Source organism: Apteryx mantelli, chromosome 36 (genome assembly GCF_036417845.1).
Source record: "Apteryx mantelli isolate bAptMan1 chromosome 36, bAptMan1.hap1, whole genome shotgun sequence".
NCBI classification, from domain to species: domain Eukaryota; kingdom Metazoa; phylum Chordata; class Aves; order Apterygiformes; family Apterygidae; genus Apteryx; species Apteryx mantelli.
The window spans coordinates 882,025-906,338 of record NC_090013.1 but is presented as its reverse complement, the minus strand read 5'-3'; the positions used below and the strand labels follow the sequence as shown (position 1 = coordinate 906,338).

The following is a 24,314-nucleotide window of genomic DNA, read 5'->3' as shown; positions in this document are numbered from 1 at the left end:
CTGTCCCCGCGGCAGTGGCGGCGGTGGCGGTGGCAGCGAAGGGGTGCAGCGGGCGCCGCGCGGGGACGCTGCCAGCTCGGCTTGGCACCGCGCGGTGACAGATGGCGGCGACGCGGGCCCCGGCCCCGGCCTGAATTAAACATGAGCCCGCGGCTCCCCCCGGCGCCCCCCCCCGCGCCCCCCAACCCCCCCCGCGCCCCCCCCCAGCCGTCACCCATCGCCCCACGGTGCGGCCGTCCCCCCCCCGAAACCCCCCCCCGGCCTGCCTGCACCTGGGCCCCCCCCCCCCGGGACGCCTGGGCCCCCCGGACACCTGGGCCCCCCCGGACACCTGGGCCCCCGCCACGAGCCCCGGTGCCCCACTTTCCCCCAGCCAGGGGGGGGACACGGGACCCATGGGGACACGCGGGGACACGGCCAGCGGTGGCCTCTGCTCCCGGGCCGCAGCCGCTCGGCTTCCTTTGCCCTTGGGGGAATTTGGGGGGAATTTGGGGGCTTTTGGGGGAAAGAGGCCGGCGCCCCCCCCCACCCCCCCCCGCGGCTGTTTGGGGGAGGCTGCGGCTGGGGGGGGGGTCTGTGGTGACCGGGGGGGAGATTTGGGTCCCCCCTGTGTCCCCCCCCCCGTGTCCCCTCGTGTCCCCTCATGCCCCTGCTGCCCGCTGGGGGCGGGGCTACCCGGGGGCGGGGCTCCACGTGGCCCCTCCCCCTGTCCCCTTCTCTCCCCCCCCCCCCCCAACAAACCTTCCTCCTCCGGTTCCCCCTCCCCGACGGGGGCGGGGCCTGGCCGGGCGCGCGGGGGCGTGTCCCAGCGAGGGGGCGTGTCCTCCCCGAGGGGGCGTGTCCCAGCGAGTGGGGTAGAGAGCCGAGAGAAGGGGCGTGTCCCTAGGGAGCGGCGGGCCGAGCCCCCGCGGGAGAAGGGGCGTGTCCCGGCGGAGGGGGGTAGGGGGCGTGTCCGTGGGATAGGGGGGCGTGTCCATGGGGCGGGGGCGGGCGGGCGGGGGGGGCTTGGGAAGGGGGCGTGTCCGCGGGGCGGAGGGGGGGGCGTGTCCGCGGGGCGGGGGGCGGGGCCGGCGCGGCGCTTCCCCGCCGGCAAAAGTGCGGCGGGCGCCCAACTTCGCCCAAACTTTCGCCGCCGCCGCCGCCAGCCGCCCGGGCCCCCCCCGGGCCCCGCCATGTCCCGCCGCCGCTGAGGCCACCGCCGCCGCCGCCATGTACTCCCCGTACTGCCTCACCCAGGTACGGGCGGGGGGGGGGGACACGGTTTTGGGGGGGGGTTCCGGTAATTTGTGGGGGGGGGTGATTCCGGTTTTGGGGGGGTTTCCAGTAATTTGGGGGGGTCCCGGTTACTGACGGGGGATCCGGTAATTTGGGGGGGGGGCTTTTTTTTTTTTTTTGTTTGCCTCATGAGCGCCGAAAATGGCCGCCCCCCCCTTCCGAAATAGGGGGGGGGTGGGGGCGCCGCGGGGGGGGGGGGAGGGCTGCTATGTGTCCCGGTAACGGGGGGCGTCCCCCCCCCCTCCGGTGAGGGGGTCCCTGGGGACCGACCCCCCCCTTCTCCCCGGTGTGGACGGAGGGGGGGGGCGCACCGGAGGGTCCCGGTGCAGGGGGAGCAGCCCCCCCCCCCGTGTCCCCTCCACCGGGACCCTCCGGTGCGGGCGGCGGCGCCGCGGCTCCGTGCGAGGGGGGGCACCGGGACCCCCCCCCCCTCCCCCGGTGAACCCGGTCCGGTGCCGGTGCCGCGGCGGCGGGTGCGTCCTCGTGCAAAGGATCGGACCCCCGGTGCGACCCCCCCCCCCGGTTCCCGGTGCAGCCCCGGGACCCCCCCCCCACCCCCTCATGGCCCCCAGAACGGGCGGCTCCGACCGCGCAACGCCGCCGATCCCGGTGCTGCCGCTGCCGCTGCTCGCGCGTCCTTGCGCGAAGGACCGGCGCGACCTCCCGGTGCAGCGGTGCGATCCCCGCTGCCGATCCCGCTGCCGATCCCGCTGCCGGTGCCGATCCCGCTGCCGCTGCCGCAAGCGCTCGCGCATCCTCGTGCGAAGCGTCGGCGCGACCCTCCCGGTGCGGCCCCGGGATCCCCGCGCGGGCTCCCGAGAACGGGCCGCTCCGGCCGGGCGACGCGGCCGGTGCCACGGTGGCAGGCGCTCGTGCATCGTCGTGCAACGGATCGGGATCCCCCCCGGTGCACGGCGGGGCGCTTGTGCATCCTCGTGCGAGGGACCGGACCCCCCTCCCCGGTGCAAACCCCCCCCCCGGCTCCCGTTGCACCACCGGGATCCCCGCACCGGCTCCCGGGGAATGGGCCGCTCCGACCGGGCAATGCAGCTGGTCCCGGTGCCGCGGCGGCGGCGGGCGCTCGTGCATCCTCGTGCGACGGACCAGGACCCCCCCCCGGTGCAACCCCCACCCCCAGCTCCCGTTGCACCACCGGGATCCCCGCACGGCTCCCGGGAATGGGCCGCTCCGACCGGGCAATGCAGCTGGTCCCGGTGCCCCGGCGGCGGCGGGCGCTCGTGCATCCTCGTGCAAGGGATTGGGACCCCCCCCCGGTGCACGGCGGGCGCTCGTGCATCCTCGTGCAAGGGATTGGGACCCCCCCCCCCCGGTGCACGGCGGGCGCTCGTGCATCCTCGTGCAAGGGATTGGGACCCCCCCCCGGTGCACGGCGGGCGCTCGTGCATCCTCGTGCGAGGGGCCGGGACCCCCCCCCCCCGGTGCACGGCGGGCGCTCGTGCATCCTCGTGCGAGGGCCGGGACCCCCCCCCCCCGGTGCACGGCGGGCGCTCGTGCATCCTCGTGCGAGGGGCCGGGACCCCCCCCCCCCGGTGCACGGCGGGCGCTCGTGCATCCTCGTGCGAGGGGGCCGGGACCCCCCCCCCCGGTGCACGGCGGGCGCTCGTGCATCCTCGTGCGAGGGGCCGGGACCCCCCCCCGGTGCACGGCGGGCGCTTGTGCATCCTCGTGCGAGGGGCCGGGACCCCCCCCCCCGGTGCACGGCGGGCGCTTGTGCATCCTCGTGCGAGGGGCCGGGACCCCCCCCCCGGTGCACGGCGGGCGCTCGTGCATCCTCGTGCGAGGGGCACCGGGGCGGCCGACGCACGGCGGCTCTTTACCAACCTGGGTGCAAAACGCCTGCCGGGGGGGGGTTATTTTTTAGGGGGGGGGTTATTTGTAGGGGGGGGGTATTTAGGGGGGGGTATTTTAGGGGGGGGACAGTTATCGCCCGGGGCAGGAGCCTCGCCGGTGCCGCACAAGCCTCGCGCGGGGCAGAATCGCCGCCGGCGGGGCGTTACGGCAGCCTAAAACTGCCACGCGGGGGGGGCGGTGTGAAAACACCCCGATATCTAGATATAAAATCCGAAACATATACGTGCACGAAGCTTATTGCGCATATTTTAATATACATATTGCATATATAACATATACATTGCACGTATTTTATTGCATACATCGCACGTATTTTATGCGTGTGCATCTGCAGGCGTGTTCCGGGCGGCGGGACCGAGACGCGGCCGTGGACGGGGCGAAGCCGCTGCCCGGCGGCTGCCGGGATTTTCCCCCTTTTCCCCCCAGTTTGGGCCGGGCGGAGGCGCCGGCGGGGGGGGCGGGGGGGGGGGGGAAACATTTCTTTTCTTTTTAACGATGATGATGATTTTTTCCTTTTTTCCCCCTTTTCCCCCCGTTTTTACCCCCCCCCCCCCCGGCGGCTTTCGCGGCTGTTTGTGTCGCGGCGGCAGCGGCGCCCTGGGCTGCTGCCAGCGGGAAGGGACGGCGGCGCCGGCGCCTTCTCGGAGCTTCGCCGGCGCCGCACACGCGTGTGCCAGGACCACAGGGCTCCGGGGCGGTGCACACGCGTGTGCGCGGCTCCCTCGTGCCCGCGCGGGGTTGCACACGCGTGCGCTCTGCCGTGCAGACAGGTAATTGCACACATATGTGCTCCCTCGTGCACGCACGGCGTTGCACGCGTGTGCGCTCCCTCGTACGGACACGTAGTTGCATGCGTGTGCGCTCTGTGCAAGCAGGTAATTGCACGCGTGTGCGCTCCCTGGCGCACGGCTCCCTCGTGCACGTGCAAAATCGCACACGTGTGTGCTTGCATGTACACATGTAATTGCACACGTATGTGTTCCCTTGTGCACGGCTCCCTCATGCATGTGCAAAATTGCACACGTATGTGCTTTCATGTGCACATGCAATTGCACACGTATGCGCTCCTGTGCGCATGTGATTGCACACGTATGCAGCTCCCTTATGCACGCGTGTAACCGCACACGTGTGCACTCCCGCGTGCACGCCTGCAGAGCAGCCTCGCACACGGCTCACGCGTATGTGGTCATGCACGGCACACGCGTGCACACGGTCTCACACCGAGCGTGCACACGTGTGCCCGGGCGCCCGACCCCGCAGTGCGCACGCGCAGACCGGCCCCTGCGTGTGCGCCGGCCCCGCACACGCGTGTGCGCTCGCAGCCCGGGGCAGGGCAGCGTTTGCCCGTGCACACCCGCGTGCGTGTGCCCCCCCGACCCCGTTTTGAGCCACTTTCCCCAAATCGGGGCCGCGGGGGGGGGGGGGGGAGGGTTGTGGCCGGCACCGGCTCCTCCGCGAAACCCGCTCGAGCCCCGGCGCTGCCGCGGGAGGACGGGCGGCGCCGGCTCCTCGTGCAAAGCGCCGCGCCGTGCGGGATGCAGCGCCGTGCGCCGTGCAGCGCCGTGCAAAGCGTAGCGCCGTGCAAAACACAGCGCTGTGCAAAGCGCCGCGCCGTGCGCCGTGCAGCGCCGTGTGCCGTGCAGCGCTGTGCAAAGCGTAGCGCCGTGCGGGATGCAGCACACCGTGCAAAACACAGCGCTGTGCAAAGCGCCGCGCCGTGCGCCGTGCAGCGCCGTGCAAAGCGTAGCGCCGTGCGGGATGCAGCACCGTGCAAAACACAGCGCCGTGCAAAGTGTCGTGCCGTGCGGGATGCAGCGCCGTGCAAAACGCAGCACCGTGCCGAACGCAAGGCCAAGCAAAGCGTCGCGCCGTGCAAAACGTAACACCGTGCAAAACGCAGCACTGTGCAGGTTGCAGCGCCGTGCCGAATGCAGCGCCGTGCAAAGCACAACGTGGTGCCGAATGCAGCGCCGTGCAAAGCGTAGCGCTGTGCAAAACACAGCACTGTGCCAAATGCAAGGCCGAAATGCGGCACCATGCAAAACAGAACGCCGTGCAAAGCACGGAGCCGTGCCAAACGCGAGGCCGTGCAAAGCGTGACACTGCGCAAAGCAGAGCACCCTGCCAAATGCGGCGCCGTGCAAAACAGAACGCCATACAAAGCACAACGCGGTGCCAAACGCAAGGCTGTGCAAAGCGCAGCGCCGTGCCAAAGGCGGCGCCGTGCAAAACGTACCGCCGTGCAGAACACCGCGCTGTGCCAAATGCAAGGCCGTGCCAAATGCAGCGCCGTGCAAAACGTACCGCCGTGCAAAACACAGTGCGGTGCCAAATGCAAGGCCGTGCCAAAAGCAGCGCCGTGCAAAACATATCGCCGTGCAAAACACCGCGCTGTGCCAAATGCAAGGCCGTGCCAAAAGCAGCGCCGTGCAAAACGTACCGCCGTGCAAAACACCGCGCCGTGCCAAATGCAAGGCCGTGCCAAATGCAGCACTGTGCAAAATATAATGCCGTGCAAAACACCGCGCCGTGCCAAATGCAGCACTGTGCAAAATATAATGCCGTGCAAAACACCGCGCCGTGCCAAATGCAAGGCCGTGCCAAATGCAGCACCGTGCAAAATATAATGCCGTGCAAAACACCGCACTGTGCCAAATGCGAGGCCGTGCAAAGCGCAGCGCCGTGCCAAATGCAGCACCGTGCAAAACATAGCGCCGTGCAAAACACCGCGCTGTGCCAAATGCAAGGCCGTGCCAAAAGCAGCGCCGTGCAAAGCGCGGCGCCGTGCGCGATGCGAGCGGAATAGAGCCCCGCGCGTCCCCCGCTCGCGGCGCCGGCGGGCAGCGTGGCCCGGGGCAGCCCGGCGCGGTGCCGCCGTCCCCAGCGCGCGCAGCACGGTGCCCGCGGCCGCCTCGGCTCCCAGCGGCGAATCCTACCTGGCGGCCTGCTGCCGCGGAGCAGCGGAACGCCCGGAAGAGGAGCAGAACGCTGGGGAGGGAAAAGCAAAATGCCGAGGAAAAACAAAAGCAAAAACGCGAAGCTAAAAAAAAAATAAGGCAAAAATGCCAAAAAAAAAAAAAAAAAAAAAGAGAGCAGAAATGCAAAGGAGAGAAAGCAAAAAGGCAAAAAAGAAAGAGCAAAAATGCAAAGGAAAGAAAGCAAAAATGCAAAGGAGAGAAAGCAAAAATGCAAAGGAGAGAAAGCAAAAATGCAACGAAAAAAAGCAAAATGCAAAGGAGAGAAAGTAAAAATGCAAAAAAAAAAGAAAGCAAAAACACACGAAAAAAGAGAGAGAAACAGCAAAGGAAAGAGAGCAAAAATGCAAAGAAGAAAGAGAGCAAAAATGCAAAAAGAGAGAGCAAAAAGGCAAAGAAGAGAAAGCAAAAAATGCAAAAAAGAAAGAGAGCAAAAAGGCAAAAAAGAAACAGAGCAAAAAGGCAAAGGAAAGAGCAAAAACACAAAAAAGTAAGAGAGCAAAAATGCAAAGGAAAGAAAGCAAAAATGCAAAAAAAAAAAAAGAGAATAAAAAGGCAAAAAAGAAAGGGAGCAAAAATGCAAAGGAAAGAGAGCAAAAACACACGCACAAAAAAAAAAAAGAGCAAAAAGCCAAAGGAGAGAAAGCAAAAAGGCGAAAAAAAAAGAGAGTAAAACGGCAAAGGAAAAAGCAAAAAGAAAGAAGCCGAAACGCCGAAGGGAAAACGCTCCCGGCCCGAGAGTCGCCGCTCGGGGCCGGTGCGGCCGCGGCGCCGTCGGGACACCCGGGGGCACCCGGGGCCCTGCCGCGGGCGCCCCTCTCCCCCTCGCCGGCGCCTGCACACGGGCGCTGCTGCCGCGGCGTCGGCGTCGCGTGCTCTGGGCGCGCGGGGCCTCGCACGCGCGTGTGGCGGCAGCGGGAGGGGGGTTGCACACGCGTGTGCAGGGGACGCGCACACGCGTGTCCCGGCGTGGGCCGCACGCGGCCCCCGGCTGATGCAATCGTGCTGGGGGGAGCGCGTGCAGCGCGCACATGCATCGTGCGTGTGCGTGGCGTGTGCGTGGCGTGTGCGTGCCGCCGCCGCCGCCGCCGGGTTTCGGTGCAGCCCGGGGCCTGTGCAGCCTTGTGGGTGCACCCCGTGCACGCGCCGTCGGTGCTCGGTGCACCCCGTGCATGCACCACATGTGTCCGGTGCACCCCGTGCACGCACCACGGGTGCTTGGTGCAAACCTTGCACGCACCATGGGTGCTCGATGCACCCCGTGCACGCGCCGTCGGTGCTCGGTGCACCCCGTGCACGCACCACACGTGTCCTCTGCACCCTGTGCATGCACCGTCGGTGCTCAGTGCACCCCGTGCACGTGCCGTCGGTGCTCGGTGCACCCTGTGCATGCACCACGGGTGCTTGCTGCACCCCGTGCACGTGCTCTCGGTGCTTGAAGCACCCTGCGTGCGCACCACACGTGTCTTCTGCACCCTGTGCGTGCACCATGGGTGCTCAGTGCACCCCGTGCGCGCGCCGTCAGTGCTCAGTGCACCCTGTGCATGCACCACGGGTGCTCAGTGCACCCCGTGCGCGCGCCGTCAGTGCTCAGTACACCCTGTGAATGCACCATGGGTGCTCGCTGCACCCCGTGCGCGCGCCGTCGGTGCTCGGCGCACCCCGTGCAGGCGCCGTCGGTGCTCGCTGCACCCCATGCACATGCTGTCGGTGCTCGGCGCACCCCGTGCAGGCGCCGTCGGTGCTCGCTGCACCCCGTGCACATGCTGTCGGTGCTCGGCGCACCCCGTGCAGGCGCCGCACGTGTCCTCTGCGCCCGTTGCACGCGCCGTCGGTGCTCGGCGTCCCCCGCGCCGTGGCTGCGCTCCTGCTCCGGCCGCGGCCGCGGGGCCGATCCCGGCGGTGCCGAGCGCTGCCCCGCGCGTCGCTGTGGCCTCCCAACCCTCCCCCCCCGCCGGGGCTGGGGGAGCCCGTCCGTGTGTCCCCCCCCCCCGTCCGTGTGTCCCCCCCGTCCCCCCCCCCCCCGTCGCCATCAATAATGGAGCAGCCGCGGCCCGGCCGGGCCCTGAATTATTGATGGGCGCAAAAAGCTTTCTTGGACGGCGGCGGCGGCACCGGGGGACGCGGCGGCGGGGGGGGGGGGGGGGACACAGGCCCCCAAAATGGCCCCCCCCAAGGGCCCCCCCCCTGCCCCGGTCACGGGCCCCTCCGGTCCTGCCGGGGTGCGGGGAGGAGCCCGGACGCCTGGGCCCTCTCCGAGGGGGGGGGGGGCCGGACGCCTGGGCCCGCCGTTGCCAACCTGCAGCAGCTCTGCGCCACGGCCACCGGCCCGGACGCCTGGGCCCCTGCCCCGAGGCCGCCCGGACGCCTGGGCCCCTGCCCCGAGGCCGCCCGGACGCCTGGGCCCCCACCCCACCCGGGGGAGCCCGGACGCCTGGGCCCCCTTCGAGCGGCCCGGACGCCTGGGTTCCCCGCAGGGACCATCTAGCACGTTCTCTGCGGAGCCGCCCGGACGCCTGGGCCCGCTCAAAGCAGCCCGGACGCCTGGGCCCCCTCCAATCCACCCGGACGCCTGGGCCCCCTCCAATCCACCCGGACACCTGGGCCCCCTCCAATCCACCCGGATGCCTGGGCCCCCCCCGATCCGCCCGGACGCCTGGGTCCCTCCCGATCCGCCCGGACGCCTGGATTCTCCCCCCCCCGGCCGGGCCCATCGAGCACATTCTGCGCGAGGCCGCCCGGACGCCTGGGCCCACCGCCGGGAGCCTGGTGCCGGGGGTCCCTCGTGGCAGTGGGGGGGGGGCGGGGGGGGCCGGTCCCCCTCCCCCGCGCGGGGCCCCCTCCCCCGGCCCGGCCCGGCCCAGCCCCGGCGGCGGCGGCGGCGGCGGCTCTTGGCAGCCCCGGAGGAAGGGGCCGCCGGGGGGGAGCGTTTTGGCGGAAAGAACCGGCTTTTTCGGGTTATTTTCTCCCGCCGAGGGGCCGGGGGGGGGGAGGAGGAGGAGGAGGAGGAGGAGGAGGAGGAGGAGGAGGGGGCTGCTGCTGGCAGCGGGCGCCGGCGGAGGGGGCGGCCGGGGGGCCCCGGCGGGGGGGGGGGGGGGATGATGGGGGGGGGGGGTCGCGCTCTCTTTTTGGGCTCCCTGCCGGCGGCGCCCCCCCCCCCGCGCCCCCCCCCCCCCCCCCCCCCGCCGCCGCCGCCGCCGCGGCAGCCGGGCGCTGGCGCCGTGCCGGGCGCTTACAGCTGTGGACTCGGCAACGTGGCTTCGCCCAACACTGCAGCTCAATGCGGCCCGCGGCAGCCAATTGCAGCCCGGGCTGCGCGCGGCGCCCCCGCCCCCGCCCCGCGGGCCCAGGCGTCCGGGCGGTGCCGCCGCCGCCCCGCCGCCCCCGCCCCGCCGCCCCGCCGCCCCGCCGGGGCCCAGGCGTCCGGGCCTCGGCCGCCCCCTCCGCCTCGGCCCCCGCCGGCCTCCCTTCCCCGCGGCGAGCCGAAGGGCCCAGGCGTCCGGGGCCTCCCGTCCCGCTCCCTTGGCTCGGCCTCCTCCTTTGTCCTCGTGGACGTGAGGCCGGGGCCCAGGCGTCCGGGCGGGCCCAGGCGTCCGGGTCTCCAGAACCATCTACGTTAGCCCCGACCAGCCCCACCGGCCTCCCCCGAGGCGAGCAGAGGGCCCAGGCGTCCGGGCGGGCCCAGGCGTCCGGGGCCTCCGGACCTTTCTGCGTCGGCTCCGCCAACCCCCTTGGTCTCCCCGAGGTGGGGAGGGAGGGAGGGAGGGGGCCCAGGCGTCCGGGTGGACCCAGGCATCCAGGTGGACCCAGGCGTCCGGGCGGGCCCAGGCGTCCGGGTCTCCAGAACCGTCTACATTAGCCCCGACCAGCCCCACCGGCCTCCCGGAGGCGAGCAGAGGGCCCAGGCGTCCGGGAGGGCCCAGGCGTCCGGGCGGTGCAGCCCTGAGCTGCTCCTCGGCCGGGACCGGGGAGGGGCCCAGGCGTCCGGGCCTCCGTCGCCGTCTCCGATTGCCGCACAGGCTCCGTTGTCCTCCCAGAGCTGGGGAGGGGGCCCAGGCGTCCGGGCGGACCCAGGCGTCCGGGCTCCTTTCGCTCTTCCTGCTGAATCGCCCTCTCTGGCCACAGCGGGGCAGGGGCCCAGGCGTCCGGGAGCCTCCCCCCATGTGAGGCCAGTGATCCGACGGGGCCCGGACGCCTGGGCCCCTGCCCCGGTGCGGGGAGGGGAGGGGCCCCGGACGCCTGGGTCCCTCCCTGCCGGCGCCTCTCGCGGGCACTTGGGGCACCGCCGTTTCGGGGCCGGGGGCTCGGGATGCTCCCTGCATCGGCGGGAACTGCCGCAATCCCTTGTGCACGGCCCCAATTCCTGGTGTACCGCCGCAATCCTTCGTGCACCGCCGCAATCCTTCGTGCACCACCGCAATCCCTTGTGCACTGCCACGATCCTTCGTGCACCGCCACAATCCTTCGTGCACTGCCGCAATCCTTCGTGCACCACCACAATCCTTCGTGCACCACCACAATCCTTCGTGCACCGCCGCAATCCCTCGTGCACCACCACAATCCTTCGTGCACCGCTGCAACCCCTCGTGCACCGCCGCAATCCCTTGTGCACCACCGCAATCCTTTGTGCACCGCTGCAATCCCTCGTGCACCGCCACGATCCTTTGTGCACCACCACAATCCTTTGTGCACCGCTGCAATCCCTCGTGCACCGCTGCAATCCTTTGTGCACCACCGCAATCCTTCGTGCACTGCTGCAATCCTTCGTGCACCGCCGCAATCCTTCGTGCACTGCCACGATCCTTCGTGCACCGCCACAATCCTTCGTGCACTGCTGCAATCCTTCGTGCACCCGCCGCAATCCTTCGTGCACTGCTGCAATCCTTCGTGCACCGCCACAATCCCTCGTGCACCGCCGCAATCCTTCGTGCACCGCCACGATCCTTCATGCACAGCTGCAATCCCTCATGCACTGCCGCAATCCTTCGTGCACCGCCGCAATCCTTCGTGCACCGCCGCAATCCTTTGTGCACCGCCGCAATACTTCGTGCACCGCCGCGCACCCTCGTGCACAGCCCCAATCCCATGTGCACGGCCAAATGCTGTTGTGCACCACTGCAATCCTTCGTGCACAGCCGAACGCCCTCGTGCAGGGCCGAACGTCCTGGTGCACAACCCCAACCCCTTGTGCACCGCCGCAGTCCTTCATGCACCGCCGCAATCCCTTGTGCGCGGCCGAACGCCCTCGTGCACAGCCCCAATCCCGTGTGCAGGGCCCTGCCCGCGTCTCCGTGGCCGCGCGCCCCGTGCGAGCGCCCGCCGGCCCTGTGCCGCTTTCTAGCGCGTTTTTGCAAAACCCCCCCAAAATGGGGTGCGGGGGGGGGCGACAGCGGTCCCCAGCTGCTCCGGGTGGCTCCGTGCGGGGGGGGGGGGGCAGGGGGCTGCACCGGGACCCAGCGCCCTCGTGCGCCCCCCCCCCCCCGCACGGGGCCCCGCGGTTCCCCCCGCCGCCGGCTTCGGGGAGTTTCCCCCTTTTTGGAGCGTTTCCCCCCTTCCTCCCCCCCCCCCCGGCGCCGGCCTCGCGCCTCCCCTGCGGCGCGCTCGCACGCTGCTTGCACTGTGCTTCTGCGGTGCGTGCGCGGCGCTTGCACGCTGCACGCACGGTGCACGCCCGGGGCTTGCACGCTGCTTGCACGGTGCACGCACGGTGCACGCCCAGCATTTGCACGCTTGCACACTGCACGCGCGGTGCGTCCCCGTGTTTTGCAGCACACGCACAGGGCCTGCAGCGAGTGTGCACGGTGCACACGCAGCGCCTCTGCGGTGCCTGCACGGCGCTCGCACGTGCTTGCACACGCGTGCCCAGTGCGTGTCGCCAGGGCTTGCACGGGGCTGCACGGGGGGGGGGAGGTGCCTCGCACGGGGCTGCGCTGCCCCGAGCCCACTCCCGGCGCCTTTTCCCTCCTTTTCCACCCCAAAAACGCTGTGTGGGGGGGTGGGGGTTACAGCACCCCCGTGTCGTGTGCACGGAGCATGCACACGTGTGTGCACGGGGCGTGCAAGGGAGCGTGCTGCCGTGTGCACGAGGTGCACGGAGCATGCACACGTGTGTGCAAGGGAGCGTGCTGCTGTGTGCACGGGGTGCACGGAGCATGCACACGTGTGTGCAAGGGAGCGTGCTGCTGTGTGCACGGGGTGCACGGAGCATGCACACGTGTGTGCACAGGGTGTGCAAGGGAGCATGCTGCTGTGTGCACGGAGCATGCACACGTGTGTGCACGGGGTGTGCAAGGGAGCGTGCTGCTGTGTGCACGGAGCATGCACACGTGTGTGCATGGGGTGTGCAAGGGACAGCAGCTGTTTGGGGTGCTGTGCACACGCGTGTGCCCATGTGCATGCGTGTGCATGTGCCTGCACACTCCCCGTCACCCCAGGCGTGCGCGGCCCTGCCGTCGCTGGGCGGGACTGCAACCTGCGTGTGCCGTGTGCGTCCCACACGTGTCCTGCATGCGTGCTGTGTGCGTGCCGTGTGCCCCACGTGTGCCTGTGTGCATCCTGTGTGCACCGGCCCATGTCCCGTGTGCACCCCATGTGCATCAGCATCCATGTGCTCCATGTGCACCCCGTGTGCACCCTGTGTGCATCCCGTGTGCATCCCGTGTGCATCCCACACGTGCATCGTGTGCATCCCGTGTGCGCTCCACATGCACCCCGTGTGCATCCCATGTGCATCCCGTGTGCATCCCATGTGCTCCGTGTGCACCCCACGTGCACCCCCATGCCCCCCTCCCCCCTGCTGCAGCGCAGGCGCCCGTCCGTGTGCACACGCGTGTCCGCCCGTGTGCTGGGCGGGGGCGACGCGGGGGGCACACGCGTGTTTGCACCGCTGCGGGGGCTTCATTACTGGGGGGGGATTCGTTACCGGGGAGGTTCGTTACCGGGGATTCATTACTGGGGGTCCATGGCCCCCCCCTCCCCCCCCCCGCTCCCGGGTCCCCCCGGGATCCCCCTGGCCCCGGTTCCCCTCCTTGGCCCCGCCCCCATATTGACCCCGCCCCCACCTTGGCCCCGCCCACCTCTGGCCCCGCCCCCCGTCCCGTGCCCGAACTTGGCGGGAGCGGCCCCGCGCGGCCCCCCCACCCCCTTCCCCGCGCGCCCGCCCCCCCCGCGGCGCCGGGGCCGGTCCCGCCCCCTCTCCCCCCCCCTCGTCACTTCGGCCAATGGGGCGGCGGCCCCCCCCGCGCGCCGCGACGCCATTGGCTGCGCGGGCGCCGGGTCCCGGTGCCAAAAAGGGGGAGCGGCGGCGCGCGCTCCGCTCCGCTCGCGGCGGCGGCGGCGGCGGCGGCAGCGGCGGGGCTCGGCGGCCCCGGCTCCGCTCCCGGCTCCGCTGCTTCCCCGGCCACGGGACACCCCCCCCCCCTTCTCCCAAACCGGGACACCCCCCCACCAAACCACCGGGACCCCCGCACAACCGGGACCCCCCCCCTCCGGTCACCGGGCCCCGTCTGCCAACTCTCCCCCCCCACCCGCGCTCGGTAACCGGACCCCCCTCTGGTAACTCACCCCCCCCGGTGACCCGTTAATCGCGGTAACCCGGTTCCCCCCCCCTCCCCCCGTTAACCTCTTCTCTCCACCCCCCCAGGTAACGCCGCTCCCCTCTCGCTGCCGGTGACTCCCCCTTCCCCCGCCCCCCCCCCGGTAACCGGGTTCCCCCCCCCCCCGCCCGGTTCTGCCCCGCCGGCTCCGGGAGCCGAATCGCCGCTGCCGCCCCGGCCGGGATGCGTCGGCGCAATGGTAGGACACGGCGGGGGACCGGGATGGGGACACGGATCGGGATACGGACCGGGGACCGGGACGGGGATGGACCGGGACGGGGACACGGATCAGGGACGGGGACACGGATCAGGGATGGGACACGGATCAGGGACGGGGACCGGGCGCCGGGGACGGCTCCGAGGCTCCGGCTCCGACGGGCTGGAGAAACTTTGCGGGAGCCGAGCGGGGATCGGGGACGGCGGTGACACCGGGAGCCGAGCGGGGACCGTGCAGGGATGCGGTGGCACGGGGGACGGCGGTGGCACCGGAGCCGAGCGGGGACCGTGCAGGGATGCGGTGGCACCGGGGACCGCGGTGACACCGGGAGCCGAGCGGGGACCGTGCAGGGATGCGGTGGCACCGGGACCGCGGTGACACCGGGAGCCGAGCGGGGACCGTGCAGGGATGCGGTGGCACCGGGGACCGCGGTGACACCGGGAGCCGAGCGGGGACCGTGCAGGGATGCGGTGGCACCGGGGACCGCGGTGACACCGGGAGCCGAGCGGGGACCGTGCAGGGATGCGGTGGCACCGGGAGCCGAGCGGGGACCGGGGGCCACCCCGGGATGTGGCAGCACCGGCACCGCGGTGACATCGGGAGCCGAGCAGGGACCGGGGACAGCGGTGACACCGGAGCCGAGCGGGGACCGGGAACCGCCTGGGGCCACGGCGGCACCGGGAGGTGACCAGGGAGCGCGGTGGCACCGGGAAGCACCTGGGGCCGTGGTGGCCCCGGGCACGGGAGCGGAGGGGGACAGCGGGAATGCCGTGGGGACACCGGGATCGCGGCGGAGCTGCGCTGGGTTGGGAGCGCCGCGGGACACCGGGAGCCGAGCCGGGCTGGGAATGCCACGGGGACACCGGGATCGCGGAGGAGCTGCGCTGGGAGCGCCGCGGGGACACCGGGAGCCGAGCCGTTCCCGGGGCTGAGCCGTTCCCAGAGCCGAGCGGCTCCGCACCGGGGCCGGGAGCCAAGTTGTTCCAGAGCCGAGCTGCTCCCGGAGCCGAGCCAGGCTGGGAATGCCACGGGGACCCCGGGAACCGAGCGGATCGGGGCCGGGAGCCGAGCCGTTCCCGGGGCCGAGCTGAGCTGGGAATGCCACGGGGACACCGGGAACCGAGCGGATCGGGGCCGGGAGCCGAGCCGTTCCCGGAGCCGAGCGGGCAGCGGGAGCCGAGCGGCTCCGCACCGGGGCCGGGAGCCAAGTTGTTCCCGGAGTTGAGCCGTTCCCGGAGCTCCAGCAGGGATGCGGAGCGGATGCGCACCGGGAGCCAGGCTCTTCCCGGAGCCGAGCGCGTCGGGGCTGGGAGCGCGGCCCTTCCCGGGAGCGGCACGGTCGGAGGCGGCGATCCCTGGGATCGGAGCCCTCCCTGGGGCCGCGCTGGGCATTCCCGAGGTCGGAGCGCTTCCCTGGAGCTGCTCTGTGCTTCCCCGGGATCGGAGCAGTTCCCTGGGATCGGAGCGATTCCCCAGGGCCAGGCCACGGTTTCCCTGGAATCGGAGCAGTTCCCTGGAGCCGGGCTGGCATTCCCGAGGTCGGAGCGGTTCCCCGGGGCTGGTCCATCCTTTCCCGGGATCGGAGCAGTTCCCCGGGCCGGTCCGTGGTTTCCCCGGGATCGGAGCGATTCCCCAGGGCTGGTCCGTGGTTTCCCCGGGATCGGAGCGATTCCCTAGGGCTGGTCCGTGCTTCCCCGGGATCGGAGCGATTCCCAGGGCCAGGCCACGGTTTCCCTGGAATCGGAGCAGTTCCCTGAGGCCGGGCTGGGCATTCCCGAGGTCGGAGCGGTTCCCCGGGGCCGGTCCATGGTTTCCCCGGATCGGAGCGATTCCCCAGGGCTGGTCCGTGGTTTCCCCCGGGATCGGAGCGATTCCCCAGGGCTGGTCCGTGCTTCCCTGGGATTGGAGCGATTCCCCAAGGCCAGGCCACGGTTTCCCTGAAACCGGAGCAGGTTCCCTGGAATCGGAGCGCTCCCCGGGGCTGGTCTGTGGTTTCCCCGGGATCAGAGCGATTCCCTAGAGCTGGTCCGTGCTTCCCTGGGATTGGAGCGGTTCCCCAGGGCCGGGCACGGTTTCCCTGAAATCGGAGCAGGTTCCATGGATTCGGAGCAATTCCCGGGGCCGGGCCACGGTTTCCTCGGGATTGGAGCCATCCCAGGGCTGCGCTGGGCATTCCCGAGGTCAGAGCGATTCCTGGGGCTGGTCTGCGCTTCCCGGGATCGGAGCAGTTCCCTGGGATTGGAACAATTCCCTGGGGCCGGGCCATGGTTTCCCCGGGATCGGAGCAATTTTCCAGGGTCGGGCCACAGTTCCCCGGGATCAGAGCGATTCCCCGGGCCGGGCCACGGTTTCCCCAGGGTCGAGCATTCCTGGGCTGGGCCAGGCATCCTGGAGGTCGGAGCTATCCCTAGGTTTGGAGCGGTTCCCCGGGGCCGAGCCGCGATTCCCCGGGCTCGGAGCGATTCCCCGGGGCTGATCCATGCTTCCCCGGCTTGGAGCGATTCCCTGGGGCTGATCCATGCTTCCTCAGGCTCGGAGCGATTCCCGGGCTCGGAGCGATTCCCTGGAGCCAGGCCGTGTTTCTGTGGGATCAAAATGATTCCCGGGGCCGGGCAGTGCTTCTCCGGTGTCAGAGCAATTCCCCAGGGCTGGGCCACGCTTTCCCGGGATCGGAGCAATTCCCGGGGCCGGGCCATGTTTCTGCGGGATCGGAGCGATTCCCGGGGCCGGGCCGGGCTTCCCAGTGTTGGAGCAATCCCCGAGGCCAGGCCGCATGTCCCCGGGATGGGAGCGATCCTGGAGCCGGGTGGTGCTTCCCCGGGATGGGAGCAATCCCCAGGGCCGGATCGTGTTTCTGCGGGATCAGAGCAATCCCTGGAGCCGGGATGGGAGCGATTCCCCAGGCCCGGGCCGTGCTTCCCTGGGATGGGAGCGATCCCTGTGGCCGGGCCCGCATGTCCCCGGGATGGGAGTGATCCCTGGAGCCGGGATGGGAGCGATTCCCCGGGGCTCGGCTGTGATTCCCGGGATGGGAGCGATCCTCAGGGTCGGGTCATGTTTCTGCGGATTGGAGCAATCCCTGGAGCCGGGATGGGAGCGATTCCCCGGGGCCGGGCTGTGCTTCCCTGGGATGGGAGTGATCCCCAGGACTGGGTCGTGTTTCTGTGGAATCAGAGCAATCCCTGGAGCTGGGATGGGAGCGATTCCCCGGGGCTTGGCTGTGCTTCCCCGGGATGGAGCGATCCTCAGGGTCGGTCATGTTTCTGTGGGATCGGAGCAATCCCTGGAGCCGGGATGGGAGCGATTCCCCGGGGCCGGCTGTGCTTCCCTGGGATGGGAGCGATCCCCATCGCCAGGTCGTGTTTCTGTGGAATTGGAGCAATCCCTGCAGCCAGGATGGGAGCGATTCCCCAGGGCCAGGCTGTGTTTCCCTGCGATGGGAGCGATCCCTGGGATGGGAGCGATCCCCGGGGCCGGGCTGTGCTTCCCTGGGATGGGAGCGATCCCCTGGGATGGGAGCGATCCCCAGGGCCAGGCCGTTTCCTGCGATGGGAGCAATCCCCTGGGATGGGAGCGATCCCTTGGGGCCGGGCTGTGCTCCCCTGGGATGGGAGCGATTCCCGGTGCTGGGCCGTGTTTCTGTGGGATCAGAGTGATTCCCTGGGGCCGAGCTGGCTTCCTTGGGATGGGAGCGATCCCCTGGGGCCGGGCCGTGCTTTCCCGAGATGGGAGCAATCCCTGGAGCTGGGATGGGAGCGATCCCTGGGGCTGGCTGGGCTTTCCCAGGATGAGAGCGATCCACGGGGCTGGGCTGTGCTTCCCAGGATCAAAGTGATCCCTGGGGCCAGGCTGGGCGTCCCCAGGATCGGGGCGATTCCCTGGCGTCCCCAGGGGCCGGGATCGGGGCGTTGCATCCTGAGACTTGGGACCATCTCTGGGGCTGGGGTGATCCCTGTAGTTGGGACCAGGTTGATCCCTGGCTTAGCGTGATTCCAGGGCCGGGATGGGGTCTGATCGATGCCTGGGGCTGAGCAACCCTGGGCTCGGGGTGATCCCTGGGACTGGATCAGGGCCGGGGCCATTCCTGGCCTGGGATTGGGGCTGAGCATCCCTGGCCTTGGGCAATGCCCAGGACTGGGATCGGGGCTGGGGTGATTCCCAGGGCTGGGATCACATCCAGGTCAATCCCCTGGGGCCAGGATTGGGACTGAGCATCCCTGGGTCTGGGTTGATCCCGGGGCCGGGATTGGGACTGAGCATCCTGGGCTTGGGGCAATCCCCAGGGCCGGGATGATGTGCAGGGCGATTCCTGGGGCTGGGCTGGGATCCGGGGTGATCCCTGGGGCTGGGATTGGGACTGAGCATCCTCAGGCCTGGGTCAATCCAGGTAGCCGGGATGGGGCCTGGGTCAATCCTGGTGGCCGGGATGGTGTCTGGATTGATGCCGGGGGCTGGATGGGTCCCGGTTGCTCCTGGGGGCCAGTCCGGTCCCAGATCGCCCCGGGGAGGCCGGGCTGCGTCCTGGGGTGATGCCAGGGGGCTGTGATGGGGTCCGGGTTGATCTGGTGGCCAGGATGGGGTCTGGGTCACTCAGGGCTGTGATGGGGTCCGGGTTGATCTGGTGGCCAGGATGGGGTCTGGGTCACTCCAAGGGGCTGGGCTGGGGTCCGGGTTGATCTGGTGGCCGGGGTGGGGTCCGGGTTGATCTGGTGGCCAGGATGGGGTCTGGGTCACTCCAAGGGGCTGGGCTGGGGTCCAGGTCGATCTGGTGGCCGGGTGGGGTCTGGGTTGATCTGGTGGCCGGGGTGGGGTCCGGGTTGATCTGGTGGCCAGGGTGGGGTCCCGGTTGACCTGGTGGCCAGGGTGGGGTCTACATCGATGCCAGGGGCCGGGCTGGGTCCTGGTTGCTGCCAGGGCCCCGGCAGGATCCCGGTCACTCCGGGGGGGCCGTTCCGGTGGCGGATCGCTGCCGGGGGGCCCGTCTGACGCGGGTGTCCCTGCGCAGGATGAGTTCCACCCGTTCATCGAGGCGCTGCTGCCGCACGTGCGCGCCTTCTCCTACACCTGGTTCAACCTGCAGGCGCGCAAGCGCAAGTACTTCAAGAAGCACGAGAAGAGGATGACGAAGGAGGAGGAGCGGGCGGTGAAGGACGAGCTGCTGGGCGAGAAGGCCGAGGTGAAGCAGAAGTGGGCGTCGCGCCTGCTGGCCAAGCTGCGCAAGGACATCCGGCCCGAGTGCCGCGAGGACTTCGTGCTCTCCGTCACGGGCAAGAAGGCGGCGTGCTGCGTCCTCTCCAACCCCGACCAGAAGGGCAAGATCCGGCGCATCGACTGCCTGCGGCAGGCGGACAAGGTGTGGCGCCTCGACCTCGTCATGGTGATCCTGTTCAAGGGGGTGCCGCTGGAGAGCACCGACGGCGAGCGCCTGTACAAGGCGCCGCAGTGCGCCAGCCCCGGCCTCTGCGTGCAGCCGCGCCACATCGGCGTCACCGTCAAGGAGCTCGACCTCTACCTGGCCTACTTCGTCCACGCGCCCGGTGAGTGCCGCCGCCCCCCGGCGCCCCCCGCCTCCTGGCTTTGCACGCCCGCCCGCCCGCGTGTGCGAGCGGGGCGGCGGGTCCTTGCACGGGGCTTTGCACACCCGCACGAGCACAGACCTGTCACCCTGCTCGAGGCTTTGCACACCCGCGCGAGCAGGGTGACAGGTCCATGTGCAAGGGTGTGCACATGTGTGCGAGCAGGGTGCCAGGTCCGTGCACAAGGCTTTGCACACCCACACGAGCAGGGTGACAGATCCATGCACGAGGGTTTGCGCACACATGCAAGCAGGGCAGTGGGTCTGTGCACGAGGGTTTGCACACACAGGTGAGCAGGGTGACAGGTCTGTGCACGAGGGTTTGCACACCCGCACGAGCAGGGTGACAGGTCCGTGCACAAGGGTTTGCACATGCATGCAAGCAGGGTGCCGGGTCTGTGTGCGGGGCTTTGCACACCCGCACGAGCAGGGTGCCAGGTCTGTGCACGAGGGTTTGCACACACAAGTGGGGTGCCGGGTCCATGTGCAAGGCTTTGCACAGCCACACAAGCAGGGTGCCAGGTCCATGCACGAGGGTTTGCGCACCCATGTGAGCAGGGTGACAGGTCCATGTGCAAGGGTGTGCACACGTGTGTGAGCAGGGTGCTAGGTCATGCACAAGGGTTTGCACACCCACACAAGCAGGGCGCCAGGACCATGAGCAAGGCTTTGCACAGCTGCACAAGCAGGGTGCCAGGTCCGTGCACGAGGGTTTGCACACCTGTGCAAGCAAGGCGCTGGGTCCATGCACGAGGGTTTGCACGCGCGTGCAAGAGGGGCAGCGTGCTGGCGGGCTGCAGCGAGGTTTGCTATGGGCCGGGCAGCGTCCTGGTGCGTCCTTGCATGAGGGGTCGCACACGTGTGCGCGCGGGGCGGCAGGCTGGCGGGTCCTTGCACGGGGGCCGTGCACACGTGTGTGGCAGGTGTTACATGCTGCGGGGGGCCGGTGCGAGCCGTGCGCCATGTGTCGTGCGCCGTGCCGTGCAGCGTGTGCCATGCGCCGTGCATCATGCCGGCCGCGTGCCGGGCTTTGTGCCGTGCATCACGCGTCGCGCAGCGTGTGCCGGGCCGTGCGCCGGGCCGTGTTTCGTGCCGGGCCGTGCAGCGTGTGCCGTGCGCTGTGCATCGTGCCGTGCTCCGTGTGCCGTGTGCCGTGCTGTGCGCCGCGCACCACGCCAGGCCGTGTGCCGTGCTTCGTGCCGCACCGTGTGCTGTGCATCATGCTGGGCCGTGTGCCGGGCTTCGTGTGCCGCGTGCCGGGCCGTGCTTCATGCCGCGCTGTGTGCTGGGCCGTGCTTCGTGCTGTGCAGCGTGTGCCGTGCGCTGCGCACCACGCCAGGCCGCGTGCCGTGCTGTGTGCCATGCTGCATGCCATGCCATGTGCCGTGCTTTGTGCCGTGTGCCGTGCTTTGTGCCGTGTGCCGCGTGCCGTGCTTTGTGCCGCGCCATGCATCACGCATTGCGCACCATGTGCTGGGCCGTGCCGTGCTTCATGCTGTGCCGTGTGCTGTGCTGCATGCCATGCTGAGTGCCGTGCTTTGTGCCGTGTGCTGCGTGCTGTGTTTCGTGCCGTGTGTCACGCATCGCGCTCCGTGTGCCGGGCCGTGCGCTGGGTGCCGTGTGTCATGCCGTGCCGTGTGCCGGGCCGTGTGCTGTGTGCTGTGTTTCGTGCCGTGTGTCATGCATCGCGCACCGTGTGCCGGGCCGTGTGCTGGGTGCCGTGTTTCGTGCCGGGCCGTGTGCCGGGCCGTGCGCTGTGTGCTGTGTTTTGTGCCGTGCCGTGCATCATGCATCGTGCACCGTGTGCCGGGCCGTGTGCTGGGTGCCGTGTTTCGTGCTGCACCGCGCAGCGTGTGCCGTGTGCCGGGCTGTGCATCACGCTGTGCCGTGCTTCGTGCACACGCCTGTCCGTGACCGCGCACACGGATGCACACGCGTGTGCACACGGCCGGTCCGTGGGGCATGCACACGCCTGTCCGTGACCGCGCACACGGATGCACACGCGTGTGCACACAGCCGGTCCGTGGGGCGTGCACATACCTGTCCGTGACCGCGCACACGGATGCACACGCGTGTGCACACAGCCGGTCCGTGGGGCGTGCACACGCCTTGACCACGTGTGACGCGCAGGGCAGTGCAGCACACGCGCGCACACGGCTGCGCACCGCAGCAACACCCCCCCCAACCCCCCCCCCAATCCGGTGCCGCCCGGACGCCTGGGCCCCCGGGAGCAGCTGCTGCCGCGGCCCCGGAGCAGGAGCCGGGTGCCACCACCTGCACCCGCCGCCCGCACGGGGCTCGTGGGGACGGGGACGCGCACCAGCATGGGGACATGTGCGGGGACGGGGACACGGACGTGGGGACGGGGACACACACGGGGATGCGTGCGGAGACAGGGATGCACATGGGGATGGGGACAGGGACATGGGGATGGGGACACGCATGGGGACGGGGACAGGGATGTGGGGACATGGGGACGGGGACGGGGACACCCACAGGGACACGTGCAGGGACGGAGATGCACATGGGGATGGCACAGGGACATGGGGATGAGACACACACGGGGATGCGTGCAGGGATGGGGATGCACATGGGGATGGGGACAGAGATATGGGGACGGGGACGCATGCGCGGGCATGGGGATGTGCACAGGGATGGCACGGGAACCCGGATGGGGACAGGGACATGGGGACGGGGACAGGGACGTGTGTGCAGGCACAGGGACATGCACAGGGATGGCGCAGGCACCCAGATGGGGACAGGGTTCTGGGGACACGTGTGGGGACAGGGACATGGACATGGGGACAGGGACACACACAGGGACGCGTGCAGGGACGGGGGCGCACATGGGGACGGGGACAGGGACATGGGGACGGGGACAGGGACATGGGGACGGGAACCTGCATGGGGACGGGGACGTGGGGACACGTGCGGGGACAGGGACATGCACGGGGACGGTGATGACACGGGGACGACGACCCGCATGGGGACAACGCGGGGACCCACTGGGGGCCACGGGGGGGGGGGTGGTGGCACCCCGCCGGCCCCGATGTCGCTGTCACCGTCACCGCGCCGGGGCCCAGGCGTCGGGCGGGGGGGGGGAGGGGCGGCGGGCGCCCGCCACGCGCCACCCGCAGGGGTCGCGACCCCGGCACGCGCCCCCCCCCCCGCTGACCTCTGACCCCGCGGGGGGGGGAGGGGGGGACGGGCTCGGCCCTGCGGGGGGGGGAGGAGGGGGGGGGCAGCCGGGGCCCAGGCGTCCGGGGCTGGGGGGGGGTGGTTAGTGGGGGGGGGGGGGCCCAGGCGTCCGGGCTGCAGTGGGGGGGGGGGGGGGGTCGCAGCAGGGCGGTTGTGATGGGGGGGCCCAGGCGTCCGGGCCCAGGGAGGGAGGTTGGGGGGGGGGGGGTTGCCGTGGGGGGGGGGGTTGCGGCAGGGGGCCCAGGCGTCCGGGATGGGATGGAGGGGGGGGGTTGCCGCGGGGGGGGGGGGAAGTTTTGCCATGGGGGGGGGGGGGGGGGTTGTGGCAGGGGGCCCAGGCGTCCCCGATGGGATGGAGGGGGGGGAGTTTTGCCGTGGGGGGGGGGGGAGGTTGTGGCAGGGGGCCCAGGCGTCCGGGCCCCCCCCCTGCCCCCCCCCCCTTCCCCGCCCGGCGCAGACAATGGCCCCTTTGTCGGCGCTGCCCGTTGGCGGGGGGCCAGCGCCTCCCTGGCCCCCGGCCCGGCCCGGCCCCGCGCCACCTCCCCCCCCCCCCCGGGCGGCCCCCCCGGGCGCTCTGCACCCCCCCCCCCCCCCCCACCGCTGGGCAATGGGGCTCCCGGACGCCTGGGGCCCCGATGGGGGGGGGGGGGGGGGAACCAGGCGGGGGGCTCCCGGACGCCTGGGCCCCCGAGGAGGGGGGGGGCTCCCGGACGCCTGGGCCCCGATGGGGGGGGGGGCGGGGGGGGGGGGGGACCAGGCGGGGGCTCCCGGACGCCTGGGCCCCCGAGGAGGGGGGGGGCTCCCGGACGCCTGGGCCCCGACGGGGGGGGGGCGGGGGGGGGGGGAACCAGGCAGGGGCTCCCGGATGCCTGGGCCCCCGAGGAGGGGGGGGGGGTCCCGGACGCCTGGGCCCCGACGGGGGGGGGGGGGGGGAGGGAAGGGGGGGGGGCCACAGCGAGGTGCCGGCAGCCGCTCACCTCGCGCGACCCCCGCGGGAACAAGGGGCCCTTCAGCGCTGCCCCCCCCCCCCCCCCCCCCCCCCGCGGGAAGGGGCCCAGGCGTCCGGGCTTGACCCCCCCCCCCAATCTTCCCCCCCCCCGCCCCCCCCCCCCCAGAGTCGGGACAGTCCGACAGCTCGAACCAGCAAGGGGACGTGGACATCAAACCACTGCCCAACGGTGAGCGCCCCCCCCCCCCGCCCCCGCCCCCCCCCGGGGACACCGGGACCCCCCCGGCTCCTCCCAGGGCCCCCAGTAGCCCCCAGTGCCCCCCCCGGCCCCCTCGTGCCCCCCCAGTTCCTCCCAGTGCCCCCAGTAGCTCCCAGTAACCCCCAGTAACCTCCAGGCCCCCCCGCCCCCCCCAGTGACCCCAACAACCCCCCCAGTGCCCCCAGTGCCCCCCCCCAGTTCCTCCCAGTGCCCCCAGTAACCCCCAGTGCCCCCAGTGCCCCCCCCCAGTTCCTCCCAGTGCCCCCAGTAACCCCCAGTGCCCCCCAGTGCCCCCCCCCAGTTCCTCCAGTGCCCCCAGTAACCCCCAGTGCCCCCAGTGCCCCCCCCAGTTCCTCCCAGTGCCCCCAGTAACCCCCAGTGCCCCCCCCGGCCCCCTCA

At 70.8% G+C, this 24,314-nt stretch overlaps 1 protein-coding gene across 1 annotated transcript; it reads left to right on the top strand.

Moving 5' to 3' along the window:
* Window positions 1-1,150: 1,150 nt before the first annotated feature.
* NFIX (nuclear factor I X) lies at window positions 1,151-24,034 on the top strand. Its single transcript, XM_067314591.1, has 4 exons — window positions 1,151-1,236; window positions 18,940-19,471; window positions 23,823-23,885; window positions 24,003-24,034. The coding sequence occupies exons 1-4, from the start codon at window positions 1,210-1,212 to the stop codon at window positions 24,032-24,034; spliced, it is 654 nt and encodes a 217-aa protein (XP_067170692.1). The 5' UTR covers window positions 1,151-1,209.
* Window positions 24,035-24,314: the final 280 nt, after the last annotated feature.